This window comes from Saccostrea cucullata, unplaced genomic scaffold (genome assembly GCF_032062105.1).
Source record: "Saccostrea cucullata isolate Sc308-1 unplaced genomic scaffold, CSIRO_AGI_Scuc_v1 ctg231, whole genome shotgun sequence".
In the NCBI taxonomy this organism is placed as follows: domain Eukaryota; kingdom Metazoa; phylum Mollusca; class Bivalvia; order Ostreida; family Ostreidae; genus Saccostrea; species Saccostrea cuccullata.
In genome coordinates this window covers 109,666-134,676 of record NW_026926599.1, presented here as the reverse complement: position 1 = coordinate 134,676, position 25,011 = coordinate 109,666, and the positions used below count along the sequence as shown (strand labels likewise).

The 25,011-nt window shown below is 32.3% G+C and overlaps 2 protein-coding genes across 2 annotated transcripts; one reads left to right on the top strand and one right to left on the bottom strand.

The window, feature by feature from the left end:
* The first annotated feature begins 1 nt into the window (after window position 1).
* Window positions 2–2,105, top strand: LOC134272201 (uncharacterized). The gene is made up of 3 exons (XM_062754449.1): window positions 2–65; window positions 1,159–1,397; window positions 1,889–2,105. The coding sequence occupies exons 1-3, from the start codon at window positions 47–49 to the stop codon at window positions 2,012–2,014; spliced, it is 384 nt and encodes a 127-aa protein (XP_062610433.1). The 5' UTR covers window positions 2–46; the 3' UTR covers window positions 2,015–2,105.
* Window positions 2,106–10,442: 8,337 nt separating this feature from the next.
* On the bottom strand, window positions 10,443–18,406 carry LOC134272200 (uncharacterized). Its single transcript, XM_062754448.1, has 2 exons — window positions 18,353–18,406; window positions 10,443–12,713 (listed from the first exon to the last, which is right to left on the bottom strand). The coding sequence occupies exon 2, from the start codon at window positions 12,703–12,705 to the stop codon at window positions 11,227–11,229; it is 1,479 nt and encodes a 492-aa protein (XP_062610432.1). The 5' UTR covers window positions 12,706–12,713; window positions 18,353–18,406; the 3' UTR covers window positions 10,443–11,226.
* Between the last annotated feature and the right edge of the window lie 6,605 nt (window positions 18,407–25,011).

Below are 25,011 nucleotides of genomic sequence, written 5' to 3'. Positions count from 1 at the left end.
TTTAAAAATCAGTTTCCAAAATGAAACGTCCAAACAATGCCAAGGAATGGGTTTGCTGTGTCCAGGTAGTATAAATTCATCAATAAACACCTATTTTCATTTAGAAAATAAATTTTCTGTGCTAGAGAAATATATATTCTGTGTTTATGGATTTATTTTAATATTGACCCAATTTTTCCCTTTTTTAGCTTACCTAAGCCAAACGCTCAAGTGAGCTTTTCTGATCACAATTTATTCGTCCATCCGTCTCTATACTTTTTACATTTACGACTTCTTCTAAAGAACACTTGGCCAATTTTAATCAAACTTAATACAAAGCATCCTTGGATAGAGAAAAGTTTAAATTGTTAAAACCAAAGGCCAAGTGCATTCACATGGGGCGATAATCAAGAAAAAACAAAAATTGGGTGAGGTCATTTTTTCCCTTAAGAACCACTGAGCCAGAAAAGCTGAAACTGGCATTCTGTGGTTATTTTGATTCTAAATTATTCAAATCATAACCCCCAGGGGTAGAACGGGGACACAAAAGGGAATTAAAGTGTTACAAAGATATTATATAGGAAATCTTTTTTTTAATTTTGATCTCAGGAACCACTGGATAAGAAAACCTTAATTTTACGCGGAGGCATTCTGTCGTAATGTAGATTCTAAATTGTTGAAATCATGACACTGAGATTAGAGCGTGTTGAAATTGAAATATTTAGGAAAATACTTTAAAAATCTTCTTCACAGGAATTATTGGGTGAGTAAAGCTGAACTTTATGTGGAAACATCCGTGTGTAGTGTAAATTTTAAATGGTCCAAATCATTCCACATGTGGTAGGGTTGGGTCTGAATATGTATAACAAAGTAGGATTTAGAAAAGAACTGCATGGTCAAAGCTAATCAGGTGAGCGATGTGGTCCATGGGCCACTTATTTCCAATATTTATGATTATTTTTTTTTCTATTTCCAAATTTAATTTGATAAACAATTTCATAAAGGTTCTATTAAAAAAAACTACATCACGTTAATATGCACGGCTAAAGTCATTTCCATTTAATCATTATTTTGTGTTAAATGATACGAGGAAAAAATGTATACGGAAATAATTTAAAACAGATAGGATTAATGCATGAAACAAATATTACAAACAACCCTGATACAATATTTTTGTAGATGATTCAGTTGCCACATCTAAATTTGACGTGAACACGATGTACAGTATTCTGAGAAATCATGCAATTAACATCAAACCTCCAACAAACGGATGGGGCAGAAAACCTGATCTTGGGAAAAGACCAGCTGATGACCTAGAAAGAATCCGTTTCTACAGAAATTATGTTCTATGGGAAAAGCCAAATGCCATGCTAATGGAGAAAATAGCACTGGATTATAATTGGAAAGACCTTTCTGAGGTTGATTAATAGATTAATTGTATATTCTTTAAAGTCCCTCTCGAGAATTTTTTACTCATATGGAGACGTCACCGTATGCCGGTAAAAGGCTTCAAAATTTGACCTTTACTCGGTACTCAGGGCTATTGAGCACTGCGCCTGGCGCTGACACGGGGCCTCGGATTTTAAGGTCTCATCCGAAGGACCCACAACTTTCACTTCAAAGTGCCGAGCGCATTGCGAAGGAACAGTTGCTACCTTTTTTTATCGACTGGGTCAGTCACGAACTCACGACCTCCCGATCACGGAGTGAACTCTCTACCGACTGAGCTACCGTGAACGGTTTCTGTAGTTGAAAAGAACTTTATTTCAGTTAATTGAATGTTAGAAAATCATCTGAATTGAGCTTAAGATACATACTATTACTTTTAATCTTTACTTCTATTTCAAATATATACCCGATAGCAAACATGTATTCATGTTGATATAAATCTTTTTTGTTTCTTTTACAGGCAATTATAAGACTTAGAAATGGAAGACTTGAAAAAGATATAATTAGTTTGAGAAAAAGATCTGATATTTACTTGCGGGTGTTGAATAATACCTGCTCATCTTGTCCGCCAGGAATATATTTTTGATATCAAAAATAAACTTTTTATTCAGAACTAAATGATGAATGACGGTTGTTACTAAAAATATCTTTTGGAATGAACTTTCTGTGTCTGAGAATAATGTCAGGTTAGTCATCTTTTATATTTCTTCAATGTTAATCTTCATATTGTTCAGGAAAATTTGCGATATGACCTTAACAACTATATTTGATATGAAGTTCATTTACTTTGAATATGATGATAAATTATGCAAGAAAAAATCCTTCAGAATTGAGATGATTAAATATCTTTTATCTAAAATCACAAAAAAAAATCATTTACTCTTCTAGCTTTTTGAAGAGTTTTAAAAAGAATTATCATATTTGTCCACATGTGAAACGATCAACTATCATAAAATCTTAAAGAGTTTTTTTCCAAAGAAAAAATATGTTAGATGAAAAACAATAAGTATATATATATTTATGAGATTGTTTATAGCCATGTCTTATAGCAAAATTGACGTATACACTAATCTTAATTTATATGTGATATGCAATATGACATTGTACGCATTATCAATTTTATATTCTCCATGTGTATATTTATTAATTATGTCTCTATATCTGCGTTCTTTCATAGTGATATTGTTTTTATGACATATGTTTCCGAGGACATAGCGTCTTAAGGACCAATATATTTAAATGTGATGATTCTGTAAATGCGGGTAATGGAATTTGGTCAAAAATTCCAAACATTAAACCAATCAAACCCGAAAATGGATTATTGGATTATCCTTTTGAACAGAAGACAATCTGTTTATCTCCAAGAATACATTATAATTTCTGGGTGATATCGCCTGTTAACTCGACGTGATCAAGTTACTATTACAATAATTTTTTTATATACCCCCTTATATCTATCTAAATGCACCAAAATAAAACTTTAAACATCAATTGTATAATAGTTTAAGTTATCAACAATGGTCATTTCACGCACAAGAAAAATAACGTTTCTGCGTACTACATAAGACGTTTCAGAGAGTGGTGATTTGGTTCAGAAAACTACAGTGTGCTGATCCGGAAAGTCACGTCGTCAGGTTATTACGTAAATTCAACAGTGAAAGTGAGTGATATACATGCATATGTACATTAGGTATATAATACACATATGACCAGCACTCATCAGTTTGCATTGGCACGGGTGTTGCCATACACCAGTGCCTTTGAAAATGGACATATGTGAAAGAAAGAGGAGCTGACTAAAATAGAAGAATGGTACCAACCTCAGAGTAGTAAATCTCATAACAGAGACGCAGACCAACTGTAAGAAAATGTCACTCCTAAACTTTGAAAATTAACTTTTTTTTTCAAACTTAGTTTTATTTGGAAATAAAACTACACGGTCATTTTGATTTATTGTAAACTTTGTGACTTTATGTAATCTAATTAAAACGTCTTTGAAATTGCATATTCTTGTCTTCAATTCTAGCTTGGCACGTTTATAGTCTTGACCTGTGATTTGCTATTTATTTATTACATGTATTTAAGTGGTAATACCCATTCTCTGTCACCATTAAACTTTTTTGGCATGTATAGTCACAGCTTTTCTTCATATTTAGCTGGAATATTAACCACATAAACATGATAAACAACTTCAAAAAATATAGTGAGATCATATGAAGGATGAGCAGTTACCACGGAAACGGTGTCTAAAATTGAATTTTTCTTTAAAAAGAAATTGGGAATGTTTTAAGAAAATGCACTACATCAATTCATGTTACTTACAGAAATAAAGATATCTAATTGTAAAAGGTGTTTCTAAACCTAGCTTGTTGGTATTCAGTCTATGAATATGAGGAATAGCAGACATTCATTTTAAAACTGAATTATCTCCCTTTGAAAATTATGAGCTCTTCAGTCAGAGAGATAAAAAACAATTGTCAAAAAATTACTGGAAGTTGTTAACATATTTGTCATCTCTCACGAGATGACGCATTAAGTTTGCTTTCCGGATGTGACTTCGCAGTGCATGCAGTAGAAGCTGCCAGTTATCAATCGGCAATCCTCGGCTGCATGACTCCATCATACAAAAAGCGCAAGGCCACCCGAGGATTACCGTCTGGTCAGTTTGATGATGATGCGATTTTCTACATATAGATCGAGATGAAAACAATGAACTGATCTGCCTTTTTATTGAGAAAGAACAGCTGCACAGAAATCATAGATATTCAGACACACGTCGCCTAGGTGGTAAGGGTTCATAAAAATATACATGTACACTATATGTTCTTCTTGGCTATACATAAATGATGATCAGATATTCGATAAAATCTTCTAACTTGGTCAGAGCGACTGTAAAGATCCTCTGCGGCCGAGGCGTGGATCCAAGAATTCACAGAAATTAAAACAATGTCAAATTTTAAAACATTTATTCATGTAGAAGTAATCACATTGATTGATATGGATTGATGATAAAAACTTAAATTATTTGGCTCTTTAATATTTTTTAAATGATACAAGTCTGATTAAGCGATTGAATGTATTTTAAAAGAGTAAAGCAACGTCAGAAATTAAAAGCACATCTTATTAGCGGATACTTATACATCAATATCCATAAAAAAATCCAGACATTGGAAGATTAAAGTTAATATAAGATCACAAAGAATCTTTATGACTATTTTCTTGCATGTCTAATCAATTCTTTTTAATTAGTTTTCATGTTTATAATTAAAGAACTTGCAATCATTTTCCGTAGGCAGTATGAATTGCATTAATGGCAAAAGAAAGACATCAAATCAATTCTCCTATAATACTATTGAAACATAATGCTAAAATTATAATTATACGAGATTGTTTTTATTTAATATGCAGAAAAGTTTTAATGACAAAGCAAAAAAATATACAGTCAATTCTCGAATTATCGCCATTCGATTCATCGCCATTTTAGCTATACCGCCACGATCGACCCAGCATGGTTTTTTTTTCAATAGCAAAACTGAAGATTTAAATGCATACTCATGTACTTGTCTTTTTTCCATAACTGCACATATTGTTTTATAGCGAATTGATGAAAAAATTGAAGTATTTTTAATCAGAAATAAGTTTTATATACATGTACATGTAATAATAAGAACAGAAACGTTTAATGGTTTTTCTAAGAACGGTACCTCTACTTCTGGTTTTCCAGAAGATGGAAAATCCAATTCCTTGCCAAATTCGTGATACCGCCATGATTTCTAAATATCAAAAGGTGGTGGTTTATCGGGAATTAATTGTATATACATGATGTTTCTAGATACGCACTGCACGTGAATTCGGAGGATCACTAATGACATAAAACTGAATATTCCGAAAACAGCTGTAAGTTCGGGGTTTCCAAATGAGAACTTTTTCCAGATAATTTGTAAACACTTAGTTTTAGTTGATAGCATCTATAAATGTTACTACTTACATGACCTAATATCAAAAGCATGTGTGCTTTATTTCCTTGGATAAGCTAAGTGAGTAAAAGAACATTTTATATTTCAAGACCGCAGAACATTAACTGACAAGATTGGAGATATGCAACTTACCGGTATGTCATTTCTATCTGTTACAATCAAAACTTTAATGAAATACAATGGAATTGGCGGGTACAATTCGGCACTAACGGCCGAGAAAACATTGGATTGAATCTTGTCTGAAATTCATTTTAAATCCACTTCGCCTTCTCTAGAATATACGTTATTATACATGTACTAATTGACACAGAAGGCAAACTATTTCAATATCAATTTGAAATTAATGTATGAATCAGAATTTTCTGTTCAGCCTTTAAAGGGAATATGAAGGAGTCAATGTCTGATTTCTGTTTGGAATAATTTATATAATATAATTTATATGTGTGCGGTGAGGGGGGGGGGGGCTTAATGATGTCGTAAATGAATAAGGAAGTTGTCAAACATTTTTCCTTGAAGACAAAACAAAGGAATCTCTCGTCATTCTAAAATTAATTGGTACCAAGCATGATCTGACTCGACATCCCCCTTTTGAAAAAGATGGACGTTTCCTGAAAAAAAATGTCTTCTACATATTTCTTTTACCAGTGTCATAAGATTATATAGTAGGGGTAAGATTATATCAAAATAAATTTCAATTAACATGTATTTGGAAATTAAAATTATTTTTCTTTTGGATCATACATTTACACTTAGTTTTTGAAAACAGCTCATGTGGATTAAAAATGAATTTTAAACTAGAATTTCAATCAAATGTTTCTGTTATATTTGTCTACTACAAGCCCCCTCCGTTATCCACACTGTATAGTCATGTACTCCCCAAATAAATTTGTTAAAATATTTTTTTTCCTTTCTAGCTTATAATATACGCAACATAGAATTTTGAAGTTTGATGATTATACTATTTTTCTTTATCTAAAATTGTTCAGGTAAACTGTCACCCTTCTCTAAATAAATAGAAAAAAATAGCTGAAAAAAAGTTATACTTCACTGTTTATTCTGTGTCATTAAAGACGCCAAAGAGATGACATTTCAGGCTTTCTGGAAAGCCAAACCTGTGTTGTATATTTTAAATATCCCCGAGCCTTGGCAAGAAGATAACAGCACATGAGTTGGTTGCAATTTAATCACATCCAATAACAAGTCATGTGACATTCTTTTCATCTTATGTTTTATATTTTGTTTTATACACCACAAATAATGTTTTACACTGTTTTTAACTTTTTTATAATAGGATTCCACTTTTTACTATATTTGTACTTCATTACGCTATCTCAAAACCCATTCTGACGTAAAACTGTGGGATACAAAAAGATGTCACATGCGAGAAAGGGGAAACATGGGATAAAGTGCAACGAAAAATTTTGACATGTGGAAAATAGTGAAATGTGCAAGACTATACGGTACCGGAAATTATCTCTGAACATATTCTTGATAGCGAAACATTAGCCTTAAGGTCTCAAGGTCTAAACTCGCCCGTGTGGCGCAATGGTCAATGCATCTGATCTAGAGTTGTAAAGTTAAGAGTTGATCCTTACGTCACGTGTATGAATCCCACTGTGGGAAGTGGAGACCGGTCCTTCGGGTGAGATCGTATAAACAGAGGTCCCGTGTCGAAGTAGGCTCTGGCAAGAAAAAGATCCTATTTTTGTGTTCAAATGAAGCAGAATTGATGCAAAATCTTATGTGTGAAAAGAAGAAAGCACTTTTTGTGACTTCAACTCGACTTTTAGATATATCGACGGTATTCGACGACGTATTGTTAATTAACAATGGTAATTTACCTTAAGTTTCTACATCGATACGATATGTCCAGAAGAGCTTGAGGTAAAAGATCGATACCACAGAGTTCTGACACATCTGTTTCATACTTGGATATTTTACTTGAAAGAGACGTTAATGGTAACCTAACAACCAAGCTATATGAAAAACGTGCATGTGACGATTTTTACTTTTCAATCGCGAATTTCCTTTACTTATGCAGCAATATACCTTCATCACCTGCATACGGAGAGTGTATATATCAGTTGATTCGACACGTAAGAGCACGTTCTACGTATGAACAATTTCTAAAACGATGTCATTTATTGACAAACAAGTTGATGAAACAAGAATATCAGCAGTTTCGTTTAAAGTCATCATTTCGTAAGATCTAGGGTCGATTCAATTACCTTGTCAGCAAATACAATTTATTTACAGGCTACTATAAATTTGTATTGTTTTATGGACTTTGATATTGGATACTGTTCGTTGTCGTTGTAGGAATTTCTGTGAAATTCCTATATACACTAACAAATGCAAATACTATAGTTAACTCTAGTAAACTATAATTTACTATAATTAACTATAGTAATAACTTTGACACTTTGAAAACTTTGATTTACTGTAGTGATAATTGTGACACTTTAAAAAACTTTGGCGAAAAAGTTAACACTTTGAAAAACTTTATCAAAAAGAAGTATACAATGGTAAGAGCCATTTAAGGCCCCTTCTCAGAAACTGCTTATCTTTACTATGGAGAGGAATAAGGCAAAATATATAATCTAAAAATATAATCTAAAAATATATAATTTGATTTGATCAGGCGTTCCGTTGCCATGGAAACCGTCGTCAAAAACATACACTCTCAGACCTTTAAATCTGGCATCTATTGACATTTATTGACATTTAACCACTTTCCAATTTTGATACCAAATATACAGCCTTAAAATAATGATAGTATGTATATTTTGGAATATGTCAAAGTGACTGCTTTTCGAAGAAATTATATTTTGAATTCAAATGAAAACTTTATACAAACTTATTCCTTCATATATGAAATTAGTCGCCCGCGTGGCGCAGTGGTTAGAGCGTCTGCTCTAGAGTCGCGAAGTCAAGAGTCAATCATTACGTCACGGGTTTGAATCACTTTGGGACGTGGAGACCGGTCTTTCGGATGAGACTGTATAAACCGAGGGCCTGTGTCGCCGTAGGTGCTGGCACGTAAAAGATCCCTCGCTACTCATAGGCCCTGAGTAACACTTTAAAAAACTTTGACGAAAACTTTGACACTTTGATTTACTATAGTTAACTATATATAGTAAGCTTTTGTTAACTATAGTTAACATAGGGAATAACTATCTTCTAATATGGTATTTGCGACGGTTAATGCTGATTTAACGGTCGCAAACTGAGTTTACCGGCGACGCGTAAGCGAAGCCGGTAAAACGGATATTTGCGACCGTTAAATCAGCATTAACCGTCGCAAATACCAAATTAAAAGATCTGTTATTCCTATTCTAATGCAATCCATGCATTTTGATGGTTGTTTACGTCTTATTTTCTGATTTTGATGAATTTTGTTACAATAAATACGTCACGGAACATTGTGTTTTTGCGTCGCTCTATTATGACGTCACAATGAAAAAGCTTTCTCGCTCGTTAATGCTCGTTTAACTGCTTCAAACATCAGTCATTAGCCAATCAAAAAGTGTTTTACAGAATAATTGCATTAAAATATAATATTTTTTGTTAGGGTTTTCCTACAATTTTGGTCTGATTTGAATATAACATGCCACACAAGTAGACCACACCAATTTACATAAAAGAATGCATCGGTCTTTCATTTCGATGAACGGTGTTGCAATGATTGCAAAAATATATTATTGTTTTTTTATTGTATTATTATTATTTTATTACATTATTTTATATCATTATTATATTATATTTTATGTGAAACTTTTTTATTCTTTTTTTTTGGATATTCCTAGAATTTCGGTCTGATTTCAATATAACATGCCATATACGTAAACCTCATTAAGATATATAAAAGAGTGTGTCAACGGTGTTGCCATGATTACCAAAATAGTATTTTATGTAAAATTCATTTTAAAAGCTACTTCTCGAGTTTTGATCTGATTTCAATGAAACTTGCACACAAGTAGACTACACTGTGATACATACTAGTTATTGAGTGGCTGCATGTTTTTTTAATTCGATGGACAGTGCTGCTAAAAATAAAAATGACTATAAAATTCTTTTAAAACCCTACTCCTTCTACAGTTTTGGTTTGATGACAATGGCTTCCTTTCCGATCCTTTGTTTTTAGTAACAACCAGTAGAAATACAATCTCGACAGAGTAGAGATACAATCTCGACAGAGACTTTTGGGTTGTATTGAAAAAATTGAACTGTGAACCAAGTATTGCCATATGTAACTTTTCTTAGAGCTGAATTTACATAGGCTTGTTCACTGAGTCACATTTTTCAAAGTTTGAAAAGAGGTAAAAATCTATTTAATTGTAATTTAAATATTTTATGTACATATGAATAAAAAGGAGGTATTTAGAATAATAAGTCTTTATTGTCATTACAACACCAATTAACTAAAGCTCAACTGTTTCATTCAGGATACAATATTGAAACGCACAATCTATCCAAAAGATATTACATAATACAAAGCATGCATAAAATCACTTTTATTTTTCTGAAATCCTTTTACAATAAAAACAGCGTCATCTTATTGTTTTTATCATTATAATAATCATCATTTTACATACAGATTACATAATTTTTAATCATTTTAAATAAATAACAAAAAAATCAAACAATGTCACTTGCGTTAACAAAAAAAAAAAAGAATCTCTAATGTTTACAAAATGCTTGTAGCTTTTGTAACCGCCGTGATAAATGCTTTTTTTTTTCATTCTATGGATTGATTCAATGTCTAGTTGGTCGATTTATAATGGAAACCCAAATTTGCAACGAACCATTTCATTAAAGAAAAATAAATTAAATTATACAATTTCTGAGGAATATTTCCCAATATATTGATAGAATACTTAGAAAAATCACAAAGGTAAAAAATATTTGAAGAATGCTAAAAAATATTTAGAATGTAAAATAATTGCAAATCTTAAAAGATAAACATAGCCGTATTGATAATTTTTAACGAGAAATATTGTATAAGAAAAAAAGAAAAGTACCATAGCCAATGCTCGGAATTTTACATAACTCGTGATATGGGCGTATATTCATCCTGATGATTCATTTGTCTGTTACATAGGTCAAAATGGATTTTTTGGTATGAAGTATGATTATCCTTGTCTAATACCTCTTTTAAGCTATAGCAATATGTACATTTTCCATCTCCATCATACGGACTTTCAAAACATCCACAAAAACAAAGGCATAATTGTTTGCACCAGGACTTTATATCACAGGAACAATTATCATCGTCTAGCTCTTCATTTCTATCTTGAGTGTTCTGTTCATTCTCCTCGGATTCCTGTACATTTATTAACAATCTAACTTGTTCGTCCAAGTCATAATGCATTCTTTCTACTTTATCAGCATTATTTTCAAAAAACAAAATTTCGAGTATTCCCGGGGTAAGTAGTATAAATACATACATAAAGAATGTGTTTAAATCAAAGGAATTTTGACTGTCGAGAAAATTAACTTCGGTTAACGTAAGATACATAATAACAAGGAGAGATGAAGTCAGTAATACCTTTGCAAACAGAAAAAACAATTCAGTTTTAACAGGACAACAATATCTTATAATTGCATCAAAATCTCTGATAGATATTTCTTTAGTCCCTTTTAATTCTATGATCTTTTTAAGCAACAAACGGTAAAGTTCAAAGAATTCGAGGAAAAATTTGCTCATATAAGAAAACATAGCTGTTAGAAAAAGGAAAATGTGAAGTTGTGTTGAGTAAAAGTGTGGTATTCCAACAATAATGAAATAAATTAAAAACTGCACAAAAAAACTCATTCCAATCTATATCACACTCCCAAATCTCAAAAGTAATGTAATCAAAGTGATAGCTATTGATAAAGCATACACATGGTTTTTAATATAACCCTTACAACGGTTTGGGAAGAAGAGAACAACATACGATAAAGCAAGACAATACATATGATTAAATGTTGGAAGTGAAGAAAACACAATTACTAAAACTACATTAAACAAAAAAATTAAAGGAGAAAATAGAACCTTAAAATAGAAAAGGCATGTAGGCTTCGATACATTTATGAGTGGTAATAGGTAAATTTTACACCAAAAAGAAAGAGAACACATCAACGAAAACCTTTGCACAACTTGCGTCGTTATCGATTCAGATTCTTCGTTGTGATTGAGATAATTTGATACAGGTATACAACGGATGAATTTAATCGACAAAAAGTCTATAACAAGAATTTCATCATCAAATTCTGAAATTAATAATATATAGTTGTTAAAGTAAACTAAGAATATGAAGCTGAAAAATGTAGAAATTAAAATGGGATATATAAATAAAAATTTGTTGCCATCAACAACTCCATCCGTAACGTATACTTCCTTGTAAATATGAGCATTTGGTGGAAGACAATTGCTGCAGTTCCAGATTACAATGATTTTGGCGAAAAATGCACAACCCATCACTATAGTAATCAACAGAGATAAGCGAGCACTACTATAAAAATTATTCGCACGTTTTTGCCCTCGTGAGATGTTTTCTGCATGTACTACTTCACCAGTTTTGAACATGATATTAAGTAACATACGACGAGGTGTATATGGATAATCGGCTTCAGTGTATACACTTAGTTGTCTTTGTACTGTAGTCTCGTGTGAGGATTTCGACACAATCAAAGGATAGAAAGAAAAAAGAAGCAAAATAATTGCAATAGTAATGTAAATAACAGCAGACTTTTCAACAATTATAGGTACAGCTGTATTATTGTTTTGGTAGCAATGAAATCTATAACCAATAGCAGCATGAGATAAAGAAAATAGAGTTAATTTCCAATCTTGATTTTCAAAATATCTATGGCAAAAATACCCTTCAGAAACATTGCATGTTTTGAACAAATATTCAAAAACTTGAATCCACAATGTCTGATTAATACAATTTGATATATCATCTATACTAATGTTTAATTTTAAAGATCGGTCATTATCTTCCATTAGTCCTAACGTGAATATGTCAATATCTATCGGATATGATAAAAAGTGTTTGTATTCATTTGTCACCCATATCCAGTCAACAACTCTGTTCCATTCTTTTTCACTTAGAGACATATTTTGGAATGAAGATGAACTTATATTAATATAAACAAGTTGGACGCTTCCTTCCTGCATAAGGTCCTTAAATAATTGATGATGTATGAAAGCATCTACTTCAGATATTTTGCATGCAGCAACACTCGATCTTTCAGTTTCCAAAAAAGATATCATAATAGGGATTATGATCGTGCAGATCCCTTGGTGCTTCATGTCAGTTTCTGTAATCAAGAAAATAAGCAAAGATTATTTAATTTTTTTCAATTTACCATCTGCTTCAAACGAGACTGGGAGTGGTTTCAGGGCCTTCAAAAGAAATTTATTGAAAAAACACAATTTTTTTTAATTATCAATTAGTGGGGTTAATTTTTTCTTGTGTTGAAGGTTTCAAAAGACACATTATAATTTTATCTAAATGTACATATAATAAAAATTTTACTTATAATGTAAATATTTTGATTATTCAAAATGATTTTACGGATAGAGATAATTTATATTTCAACCCATAGAAATAGGATAGATCAGAAAAATTATTGCATGCATGCAATCATGAAGTCTACAATGTTCTACTTAGATTCAGACTAAAATATGTACTGAAAAATTGAGAAAGAATTTTGTACATGTATGAATGTCTTGACACGTCGAAAACTTTTGATAAGGCTAGGTAGGGCTTTTAGGGAATGATAAACTGACCGACATTCTAAATATTTCCCTATTTTTTTTTTATAGTATTTTGTTTCAACAAAAGCATATTTTGTATAGAAGTGAAAGTAATTTAATGCCAATTAGATAAATACTATCCCACATCACCCGTTTAAGTAAATATTGTATAAGGTTGTGCATGACATATTTCAGGCAAAAGGCTGATCTCATTTAATCATAAGAAAAACAGTTAATTCAAATGAAAAAAAAATAATCATTAAAGAAAAAGAGAATATAGATTAGGCGATTGCGCAGATAATTTTAATGTATAAAATTGCTTCTGGATAAAATTGTTTGCAAAATCTTGGTTATCTGAACTCATACGTCATATATCTTTAACGTGCATAGACAAAGATTTGAAATTCATATTTTCTCAATATTTCTGTTTAATATTTTAATATTAAGACTTATGTATTGCAATAGCATTTCACTCGAACATATAATAAATTTCTTTTTAAACCTTTTTAATTTCTAAATTGATGTAAATTATTGACAAGCAATTGTTAACGAAAAAAGAATATCAGAAGTCTCGTTTAAAGTAATCATTTCGTAAGATCTATGGTCGATACAATGACCTTGTCAGCAAATATAATTTATCATTGAGTCATCTCATACTAATTGTTAGTCCATTATTTATACACTGAATTGAAGACGAATTCTTCCGTCATTTCCTGATCATGGGAATGAGCACACGGTGGGTGTGACGGGTCAGCAAGGGATGCTCATTCCTCCATGGCACCCGATCCCAACTCTTATGTTTCGGAAGTCAGTGTTTGCCCTGCTCCTATTTTGTATTATTTAATGAATTCTGAGATTTAATACTGTTCGTTATGTATATATCCTTATCTGGAAGTTATTGAAAATTCGAGTTTTTGGACGGGTTGGATTGACACATCCTTGCACTTTCACAAAATATTCTTAATATTTAAAAAAAAATGACAATTCTGCTGTGTATTGAAACAGAAAAAAAAACCAGAAAAAATAAGGAGAAATGTTCGAAAGTAAAACACCCTCACTAGCATTGTCAGTCCGTGCTCAGTGTTCAATACAGAGTTTTACAAATTAAATACACCCGTGAAACATAAATCATTTTTGTAAACAGGACACGAGCTATGTTATTAGCAATGTTTACGATTCATCGGGAGTGTTTAATTGTTAAAGTCTGTACACATCAATTAGCACAGACTGACAATATATATTATTATACTTTCAAGTTAAATGCAATGTACTAAAATCTGATTGGTTTAGACTCAGTTAACAATCTGTTCTATTACCCTCAGCCTTAGCGACACATGTGACAACGGGTAACACAACAGCAATGCCACATGCGTGGAAATTATGCGCGTACGGTTCACCGTAGGATTCTCAAAACGTCAGTTGCGGTTTGAAAGAACCGGAATAAACTTGACGTCAATAAAAGCTTGCGTCCGATCTTACTTGAAAACAACGAACGACAGACGAATCATGCTTGCGAGTGCAGAAATATCGAAACTTTAGATGATAAATATATATTATTATAACAGTAACTTGATCCGAAGGGTCGTATCACGTCGAGTTGACAGGCGCGGATCATCGGATCTAACGAGACGCGAAGCGTCGAGTTTGATCTGATGATCCGCGCCTGTCAACGAGACGTGATACGGCTCTTCGGATCAAGTTACTGCTATAATGATAAATTTATTATATACCACATCATAACTAGAAAAATATAGCAAAAGAAAACCTCAGAGATCAATTGCATAACATTTATCCATAAAACAAAGCATAATAACAAGGGACTTTTTAACGCGCAAGAAAAATAACGTCATATTTCTGCGTACTACGTCATCAGTTTCAGAGAGTGGTGATATGGATTCAGAAAACAACATGTTGGTGATCTGGAAAATCGGATCACGACGTCACGTGATAGCGTAAATTCAACAGTAAAATTGGGTGATACACATTAGGTATATAATAAAGGACTCGTAGAGTATCAACTACATGTAAACAATAAAGAGGTCAGTAAATCTTTTTCGAAGTAGCGAGGAGTTTGAAAGCTTTCTAAACGTAATCAAAGAGGCGAAAAAGATTTTAAAACATCCTCCGGCGGTCGATGAAAGTTTATTTAGTTATTCCAAAAGAATGTCATATAGTGATCATAAAAGAATCAATACGGTGTTGTTTCTCAACGGAAACGGAAAACCATGCCATCAATGAACTACCGTATAAGTGGAAACTTTAACGAGACGCAAATTTAGCGATTTGTCCTTAAAAACTGGTAATTTATTTTTAGCTTGGTGTAATTTTAGCGATTTTAAAATGCACATTAAATAAGCTATTGCAAATAAAACGCAATTAATTTTTAGCGATATTCATTTTTAGCGATCTCTGCATCCTCGCTAATAATGCCAAAATAAGATCTTCGCTAAAAATTCTACTTATACGGTATAAGAATTTAAAATGAACGTCTACAATTTTTAAAGTCCTCTGAATTTTTCAATTGAGCATGTATTACATACAGGGTGTCCCAAAACATATGTTACACTTTTAATCACTTATAACTTTATCAAATTAATAGCATTCACAAAAATATTTTGTCAAATTCTAATGTATCAGCATACATTTTATCTGACAAACTTTAATGAACTTTCTATTCAAGAGTCAGGTAATTATGATGTCCTAATGACGTCATCATATTTTGATATGGAACCTTCTTGTGAAGAGCTGGTAGAAATTGTAAAACTTTACAATTGGTCTTAAATTGATACTTTAGTCATTAGTGACATAACAAAACAACATCTTGTTATGAAAGTCCTCAACAGAATACTAATTTACATGTTTGTGAAGGTATTTGAAGTTAAACTGCTAGAATATATGTTATATTTTCAGCTTGGTAAATAAAAACTTCAGAAATTGAGTTCAAACAATTTCATTTCAATGGACGTCATTTGGAACATGTTGTAAAATGACATATGTTATTCTAAAGAAAAAAATATTGTTGATTAATAAGGAAATTGTGGCAACGGTATGCTTTACAAAAAAAATTATAACAATGCTATTATATATTTTAATTTTCATAATTGTAACTTGAGGCATAAAATTTTTATAACGGTTTAAAAGTGTAACATATGTTTTGGGACACCCTGTACATCACCTTTAATCGATGTAAAGAATATTTATTACGATCGTGTGTGAAATTCTGTTGTGAACTAGCCCCCCCCCTCCCTCCCCCGCCTCGCACCCAAACACTGTTTAGCGACTGAATACTAAGTGATATTCAAACGCATGGATACAGACAAAACGTGAAAAACGCAAATTGGAATATGGAGATTTTCGAGTTTTGCGGTGCATAAGAGTTATTCATAGACAAGTGTTTACAATACAGCGCTTTACTTTCGCCAAGCAAACAGCCTATTTTTCATCCAAATTAATAGTATGGAAACGATTAAACAGTAATCAGCTTTGCAAGCAAACTAATGAGAAATTAATCCAAAACTGTTTTACCAACAAGTAAAAATGCATCAAATCTGTCGGATAAATTTGTCGATTTTTTAGATGCGGAAATTCAAGGAATTTGAACTTTTACAACAAAACAGCGAACATAATGAGATACTAGATTAAAGGCTCATGTTTATGTATTCAAAGCACTCCACAGACAATCTACAAAATTATATTAGTGAACTGATCGAGCCGTACAAACCTTCTCGTAGCATACGCTCTGAATAATCAAGTCCTTTAGTGGTGCCATCAACGAGGACTATGGGATATGGGAATAGACGATTTGATAGAGCGGCGCCTACTTTATGGAACTCCCTGCCTTTGTACTAAAAAAATTATGATTCAGTTGGAAGTTTTAAGAAAAAGCTTGAAATTTTTCTTTTTAAAAATGCATATGACTTATAAATTGTGTGTCTAAGCCTTTTATTATATTTTAAAAACAAGTTTTAATCTCTTTAGTACTTTTACGGATATTGGACACTTTAATTTTTTATACAGATATTGGACACTCTATTTTTTTTTTTTTTTTTTTATAAATTTATCTTACGATTTTTGAATATGACTGCTCTAAGTATTTGCTTAGGATAGTGTGGTATGGATTAGGTACAAACAGGGGCATGAATTAAAAGGAAATTGACATCAGAGTCAATTAATAATGATTATTATATGCCTTAACTTAGAATTTGCTGACACTTCAAGCATCTGAGATAAGTAATTGCTTCGAGGAAAACTGCGTCGAAAAATCCAACGGACAGACATGCGGACACACTCACAGACAAACAAACAAACAGACATAAAGTCCAAAGTAAAAAGATCTATTCATTTCTCCTTCTGAGTAGCATATAAAAAATCTTAAATGAATCGTACACATGTTCACAAGAATTGTTGCAGGCACTTTCCATTAGAAAGACCGGCCTATTAATTTATTTAAACATAAGATTTTACTGTAGTAAAGTTTCACTGAAAGACTGCTTTCATCCACATCCCCTATTCTCAAACTTTTTATTACAATATAGTGACAATCTTCATATCTTTCCAAATAAATATTTTTCTCGAAAAAAAAAATTGTCCTTCCCATCTCAAAGTAGGATTTTCGAGTAAGAACATTCGTTAAAGAATATTCAGTAAGTGTTTTGTTTAGCTAACTAGCATCTATTCTTATACCCCTTCCTCCTCCATTTAAAATAGTTCATGTGCTTGCAATAGCTGGAGAAAATGTTACATTTCACTGTTTTTTTTTAAATACTTGAAGCCAAAGAGATGACATCTAAGGTTTAATTAAAATTCTTGTAATCTTTTACGAAAACGTCTCGGTCAGTTTGCGGTGTAGAACACCCCGGTTGGGAAGAGGCTTCTCCATAAATTTCCATGGCCAAATACAGTTTTTACATAGTAATTGATATAGAAAATTGTTATAAAAAATATTTCTGAAAACCGATATTAAAACAATTAGAAATATACTATTTTATATCAGTCGTATTTTTTGTGAAAAGAATGCTATAAAACTTATCATGCCTTTATAATAAATAATTGAATCACGCTCAATATCATGTCAATGGAAAAAATAAGAAATTCCATATGTATAGTGCACTGCATTGAGGTAATTTAATTGTATGAAAAAATCAAGTATTTATATTCAATTTAAATAATTGAAATTATAAGACTTACGAAATAGACATACCTTTCGAATGCTAAAATTAACCAATTGGCTTTACAGTTTTTTGATGTTATTTTTCAGAGAGCAGGGTTTGAATTGTATTGCAACAAAACAAGCCTTTATAAATGTTTAGCTCAACAGGGGACTGATAGCGAACGTCAATCAATTAGAAGGTAACTGCCTTGAAAATATGTAGGCAAGTGGGAGTGACATATTCATTGCCAATTTAATACAGCACCTTTAAATTTTGAGGTTTTCCAATACTCTGATAAGAAAGATAACTCTTAAAATCATCTAGCATTCCTTAATAAATTTAATTTAATTTAATTAATTAATTTTAGTTTAACCTTCTTTGCTGTCCAATATTGCCTTGCAAACAATGGTATAATTCTGTATTTCATACCTTACAAATACTGTTCTTTTTGGAACATCTTTAGAATAATATAAACATTTCATATGAGTGAGCGGAGTGTTTATACATGTAAACCTTAATTGTAAGGTTCTCCAACTCTTCATTTAATTTTTAAATTGATATTATATAATTTTTTTGTATATTTCATCTTCATAATATTATACAACCGGGATCTTTATTTTCAGTGATAGTTTTCCCCTGAACAAAATCGATTCCTATGCTAAAATGTTTTAGCTACTTTTCACAGAGAAAATTTTGAAATTATTTCTTATCAAAATTATTATAGAAATTCTGCCATCGAGTTACTCTATTGAATATCTTTTGAAAGAAGGAGTACAATGTACAATGTACAAATAGACTCCAAGGTACTCTTTAAAAAGGGAGCATGGCCGTAAATGTAATTAATTCTAAGAAATTCGAATTCAGCGACACTACTGTCTGTTCAATTGAAGAGGTAAGTCCGCTTGAAGTGGCTCCAAGCAAAATGCTACGGAGTCACCACATGCTTTTTTATTCATGTAAAGTAGATTTTCAGACAAAAATATTAAAGTAATGATTAATGTTCTGCTTGTCTGACATATCAGTAAGTCCTCGACCACAACACTACGCCAGCTGTCTTCTGTCCAACTGCAAATCGACAACAATTTTTGTGCACATGAACAATATCACATATTAGTGGAAATGTAAATTGAATTCAATTAGCATTTTTTAAAAATATTTGATTCACGTTCATATATCTTTTGATAGACTGTAAAATAATTTTGCGGTAATATTATTTTTATTTTTTTTCTTATAACTGTAATCATGTTTTCACGTTATGTAAATTATATCTGACATTACCTTTTTTACATATCAGGTAAAAAAACTGATATATGACAGATTTCAAGTACAATTTCGGTCACCACAGATATGTCTGAGATATTGCAGAAAAAATGACCTCATTTTATCATACGACAAACAATAACCTTCAACTATCAAGATTTAAAAAAAAAATAATGATAAAAATAAAATAAAAGAAGAAATGAGGGTTATATCAAGCGATTGCGTCGACAATTCCCTTGTAATTTATTGCTCCTTGATAAAATTGTATGCATAATTTTGGATTAAAATCAATTATAAAAATGTCATTGAAAGATTTAAAATTAACAAGTTTCGTTGATGAAGAAAAAAAAATTCCTGAAAAATGTAATATAAGTTATGATTAAATGATCAGGAATTTTGGTGCCCACTGATTGCTGTAGACGTCTGTTCCTGAGATGTATCTCAGAGTGAGTTCACTTCATATGACGTTCTGGGGGTTAATTCGGGTTTTTCCTCATGACCAACCTTAGATTTGCTTACAGTTCTTTCGACCAATCAGATTGAATGTTTCAAACCATGTGTCGGTGTGATTGTTTGTATATTGTTTAACGTCCCTCTCGAGAATTTTTCACTCATATGGGGACGTCACCGTATGCCGGTGAAGGGCTTCAAATTTTGACCTTTACTCGGCACTCAGGGCCATTGAGCAGTGAGGGATCTTCATCGTGCCAGCGCCTGCTGCTGACACGGGGCCTCGATTTTTAAGGTCTCATCCGAAGGACCCGCAACTTTCACTTCAAAGTGTCGTGCGAATGGCGAAGGAACAGTTTCTACCCATTTTAACGATTAGGTCGGTCGGCTGAGATGCGAACTCACGACCTCCCGATCACAGAGCGAGCGCTCTACCGACTGAGCTTCCGTGAACGATGTGTGTCAGTGTGAATGTAAACATGTCAGACGCCAGTACCAAGGAGAGTAATTGCTTTTGAAAGTAAATGGTTGAGTATTTATTGTCAAATGATATTGTTTTAAATTTTTAACTACTAGAAGTTAATTAATAAGTCGTGACAATTATATTATGGGCGTTTTTTTTATGGAGACAAGATTGAAGTGTCAAAAGTGTTATAAAATTCCTGATTATTTAATAAAACGGTTATTGACATTTGAATTCGGTCTACTAGTGACTATACAGACCTGCCTTCGGCTTCGGTCAACCAATTCTGGACCAGGTCTGTATGGTCACTTGAAGACCTCATCAAAAGTCAATACTTGTATAAAGTCTGGAATGAAATGGAAATGAGCTCATAATTAAATGTTTTCGTTTTAATCTGCACCAATCAAAGACAGGACGCGTTCTTCAAATGGAATACAGCCGTGTAATCAACAATATCCTACATTTTTATTTTCTTCTTATTTTGCAGAGAAAACACGGACCTTCTAAAGATATGGGATTAGGTGCCATGAAGGAGTGAGCATTTCTGCCGACAGGTCACATCTGCCGTATTCTCCTTGTCATGATCGGGAAATAAGCGAAAAAAATCCGTCGTGTGTAAATACTGGACTAACAATAAGTATGAAAAACTTCAGCCAGCATTTGACTCAATGATAAATTGAATTTGCTGACAAGATAATGGTTTCGACCACAGAACTTACGGAATGATGACTTTAAACAAGACTGTTGATAGTCTTGTTTGATCAACTGCTGAACACAATTATACAATGTAATGACACTTCTAGAATTTTTCATTCATTCTGTAAAGCAACCACTTTACAGCAGAGTTAAGCGAAACTTACTCTGCACTTTGCACTAACGGCATGTAATTAAGCAGTGAGGGATTCTTTTTTGTGCCAGCTACTGCACCATGGGCTCTCAGTTTATCTGTTTGCAACCAAAAAGCCGGTGTAAAGACAAAAAATGGCCCCAATAGGATAATGGCCGTGGGTCTTTTTTCAAGGTCGAAATATTACCTCTTGACATAATTCGACGTCCAAAATTACCCTTTGGTCTATAGAAAAGACGTCATCATCCATATTATTATATGATTGAATAATTTCCATCTCTCTGATTGGCTGAGATCAAACTATGTTAGAAAAATATTACATTGTATTGACCTGCATGTGATGTTCCAAGTCAATACAAGGCTTTATTTCCTCTACATTGATCTAAAAATAGATTAGGAAATTCCAAATTGAAACATATTGTTTAAAAAAGCTATTTAAACGACTATGGTTTTTATTTACATGTGACCAAAACATAAGCAAATATATATTTTAGGTGCGGGTGGAAAGAGGGGATGCAGGGAAGCCCCCCTCCCCCCCCCAACACTTTTACTGAACAACAAGTTTTTCTTTTATATTTTGGCAGTCAGTTTTCCCTGATAATACTCATTCCTTTCAAAATTTATCTATAAAAAAGACTGACATTATATATTTCTTTCATGGATACTAAAATAAATTTATAAAAACATTTCAAGTTGATTCGACTGGTAAGGTTTATTAACATTTAAAATCCTTTTCTCTATTGTATTTGGCTAGGAATTATTAAAATGCAAACAATTACTGAGCTGTATCATTTTATCAATGAATCATATAATAAAACAATTATTGCTGTTTTTTCGGTCAATACAATGATTTAGCCATCTTCGAAGTACAATATTCACCTCGCCCTTCGGGCTCGGTGAATATTGTACTCCTCAGATGGCTAAATCATTGTATTGACCTCAAAAACCAGCAATAATTGTATATTATTTGTTTATTCAAAGTGAAGAAAACTGACCCCCATAGAATAATGACTCCTTAGGGACTGAAGTTGAGATTGTAGTGGCATAAAAAACGCCATTACTATTTTGCAACTCATTCGATACCTCTGGATAAAATTTAATGATGTTTTAACAGATTTTTTTAAATTATGCAATTTTGCACCTCGTCTTTCACATTTTGATCTGCGGCTCTTTGCCTGGTCTCCAAGACAAAGCATTTATCAATATAATTATATGGGAGGCGTGCTATAACGTGGTTGCTCAGTGTTCACTGTACCTCAGTTTAAATCTTGTTTCATTCCATCCTTTTACTCAGCTCTGTGTATATTTTTTAGATAGTTTAATTTCAAAAGCAGAACAATGCTTTCTATTTTAGTAACATTTCTTTATACCGAAGCACCAGTCACGGTAGCCTAGTGGTAGAGCGTTCGCTTTGTGGTTGGGAGACCCGGGTTTGATTCTCGTTCTCGGCGCCGCCTCATACCTAGGACGTAAACAAAAGGCAGTGACTGTTACTTCACCAAGCGTTCGTCACCAAAAGTGAAAGTCACGGGTCTTTCGGATATGACCTTAAAAACGTACGTCCCTTGTCATGGTTCATTCTGGCATGATAAAGAACCCTCACTGCTCAATGGTCCTAAGTGCCTAGTACATATGTATAAGTCTAGATTTGAAGCCCTTCACTGGCATACGGTGACGTCTCCATATGAGTGAAAAAATTTTTCAGAGTGACATTAAACAATATACAATCAATCAGTCATACTGAAGAAAAATACAAGTATGAAAAATTAATGTAAGACCAGTCCTTTCCATTATATATACTTCGCACAATATTACACGTAAAAACTTCTTTACAAATCATACACACTCAAAACAAGAGTTACGTGAGCTATGAGCTCACTAAGTGATACCCCCGCCTTCCACATGATGATATTGTCAGAATCCTTTTTTTGGATTGTGAGACCCAAAATAGGTGTCAGATCAAAATCTGTTGGTTGTTTTAGAATGTGCAGATGGGTAATTGAGGCGTGGTTCTTTATAACATTAAAATCATGAATAAAGGTTAAAAAACTTACTTTATACTTTGTGTTAATGGTTGTTGGTAGGTTTTAATTTTCTGCTTTTTCCTAATCAGATATCTATTAATTTATGATTTTACAACAAGTTGTTAGCATGAACTGCACCCATGATGGGCTTGCATAAGATATGAAATCAAAACGTATTGAGTTGAATCTCCGAATATGAATAACAGTACCTAAAATAACTCCTAACTTGTATAAGAAAAAAGGCTTTAGTTAATATCATCATATTGCATGTCCTTTTTTGTCTGCATTCAGACATTCAAAATAAAGCATTTTTTTTTACACTTTTGGCACTCGTATTTTAATCAATAATTCTATGAGATATTACCCTATCTTCATCCTTGCAAGCAAGGGGTAAACACGATGCTGTTGGACCAAGGGCCACGTGTTAACTCCGGACCAACAGTTTGCGAGGATACCCGATCTTATATCTTATACACGAAATTATTTAATCTGTTTGATTACACTTAATTAAATTAAAAATGGCACGTGCATATTTTTTAATTTTACACATGAATTTTTTGTAAAAGATTTTTAAAAATGCTTAAATGTTATAAAGCCTTGAGGTTTAATATCGAGGGGGGGGGGTCCTATCCACAAGTACCTGTGTATTTCCTTATAGAGAAAATACATAAAATGTACGTTCAGTAGGTAGATAATTCAAAAAAAATATATACTCCGATATATGTAATCTATTTAATATTCAAGAAGCTATAATATAAATTGACGTATATCTTGCCGATCCAAAATCCAGTAAACATTTAAATATCCTCTTTATATTAATAACATTCTCTCTTCCATTATAATTCAACCAAACGACCCATATGGTATGATTATATTAAACGAATTCTTGATAGTAAAATAAACATAAATGTAATAAAGGGGGGGTAATCAAATGTTAAACCCGCTTTTGATTGGTAACTTTGGATCTTGAATCTCGAAACTCGAATTTCGATATTTTGAAACTCGAATCTCGAATGAACCTTCAGGGCTTTCGTACAAAACACCACATGGAACATTTAGAATTACAGATAATGAAGCACTTGAGCAATAAGAGGACGAACTATCTTCATATATAATGTGCTGTATTCCCCCACTTAACATTTGTTCCCGCTCATTTGCTCATAAGCCGGTATTCATTAACATCTGCTTTATTTCCCATCAATTTAGTGTTATCTAAGTATATCTTATTGATTATATATGTAAATATTGCATGTCTTATTCTTGTGGAGAGAGATTATATAGGCTATGCCTCCTGGCTAATCCATTTATGTTTTAGTACATAATAAAATAAATTTTAAAGGAAACCTATCAAATACGAGTGGTATCGATCTACATCTATTTTTATATAGTTTATTGAATGCAGGATGCAAATAAATAGATAAATAAAAGAAAGAAAACAATAATTTAAAATATGTAATGGATATTTGGCAAAACTAAATATCGAAAGTTTCTAAGAATTTACACATTGAGAAAAAAGCTGCAGGGTAAGGGTTAGAATAAGGATTAGCATTCCTGCTATCCTGTCATTTTAAGACCAAGTTCTCCTAGAGTCTGCCATAATATTTTCGAATTAGTCTGATTTTCTTCGATTTTACTAGACCTTGTCGCTCTAACGTTTCTTTGTAT

What these genes read in the sequence shown, in the direction of transcription:
- LOC134272201 (XM_062754449.1), top strand. An exon ending in ATTGGAAAGACCTTTCTGAG is followed by an intron (nt 1,398 to 1,888) that starts GTTGATTAATAG and finishes TTTCTTTTACAG; the next exon opens with GCAATTATAAGACTTAGAAA.
- LOC134272200 (XM_062754448.1), bottom strand. Translation starts at nt 12,705, where the DNA reads ATGAAGCACCAAGGGATCTGCACGATCATAATCCCTATTATGATATCT.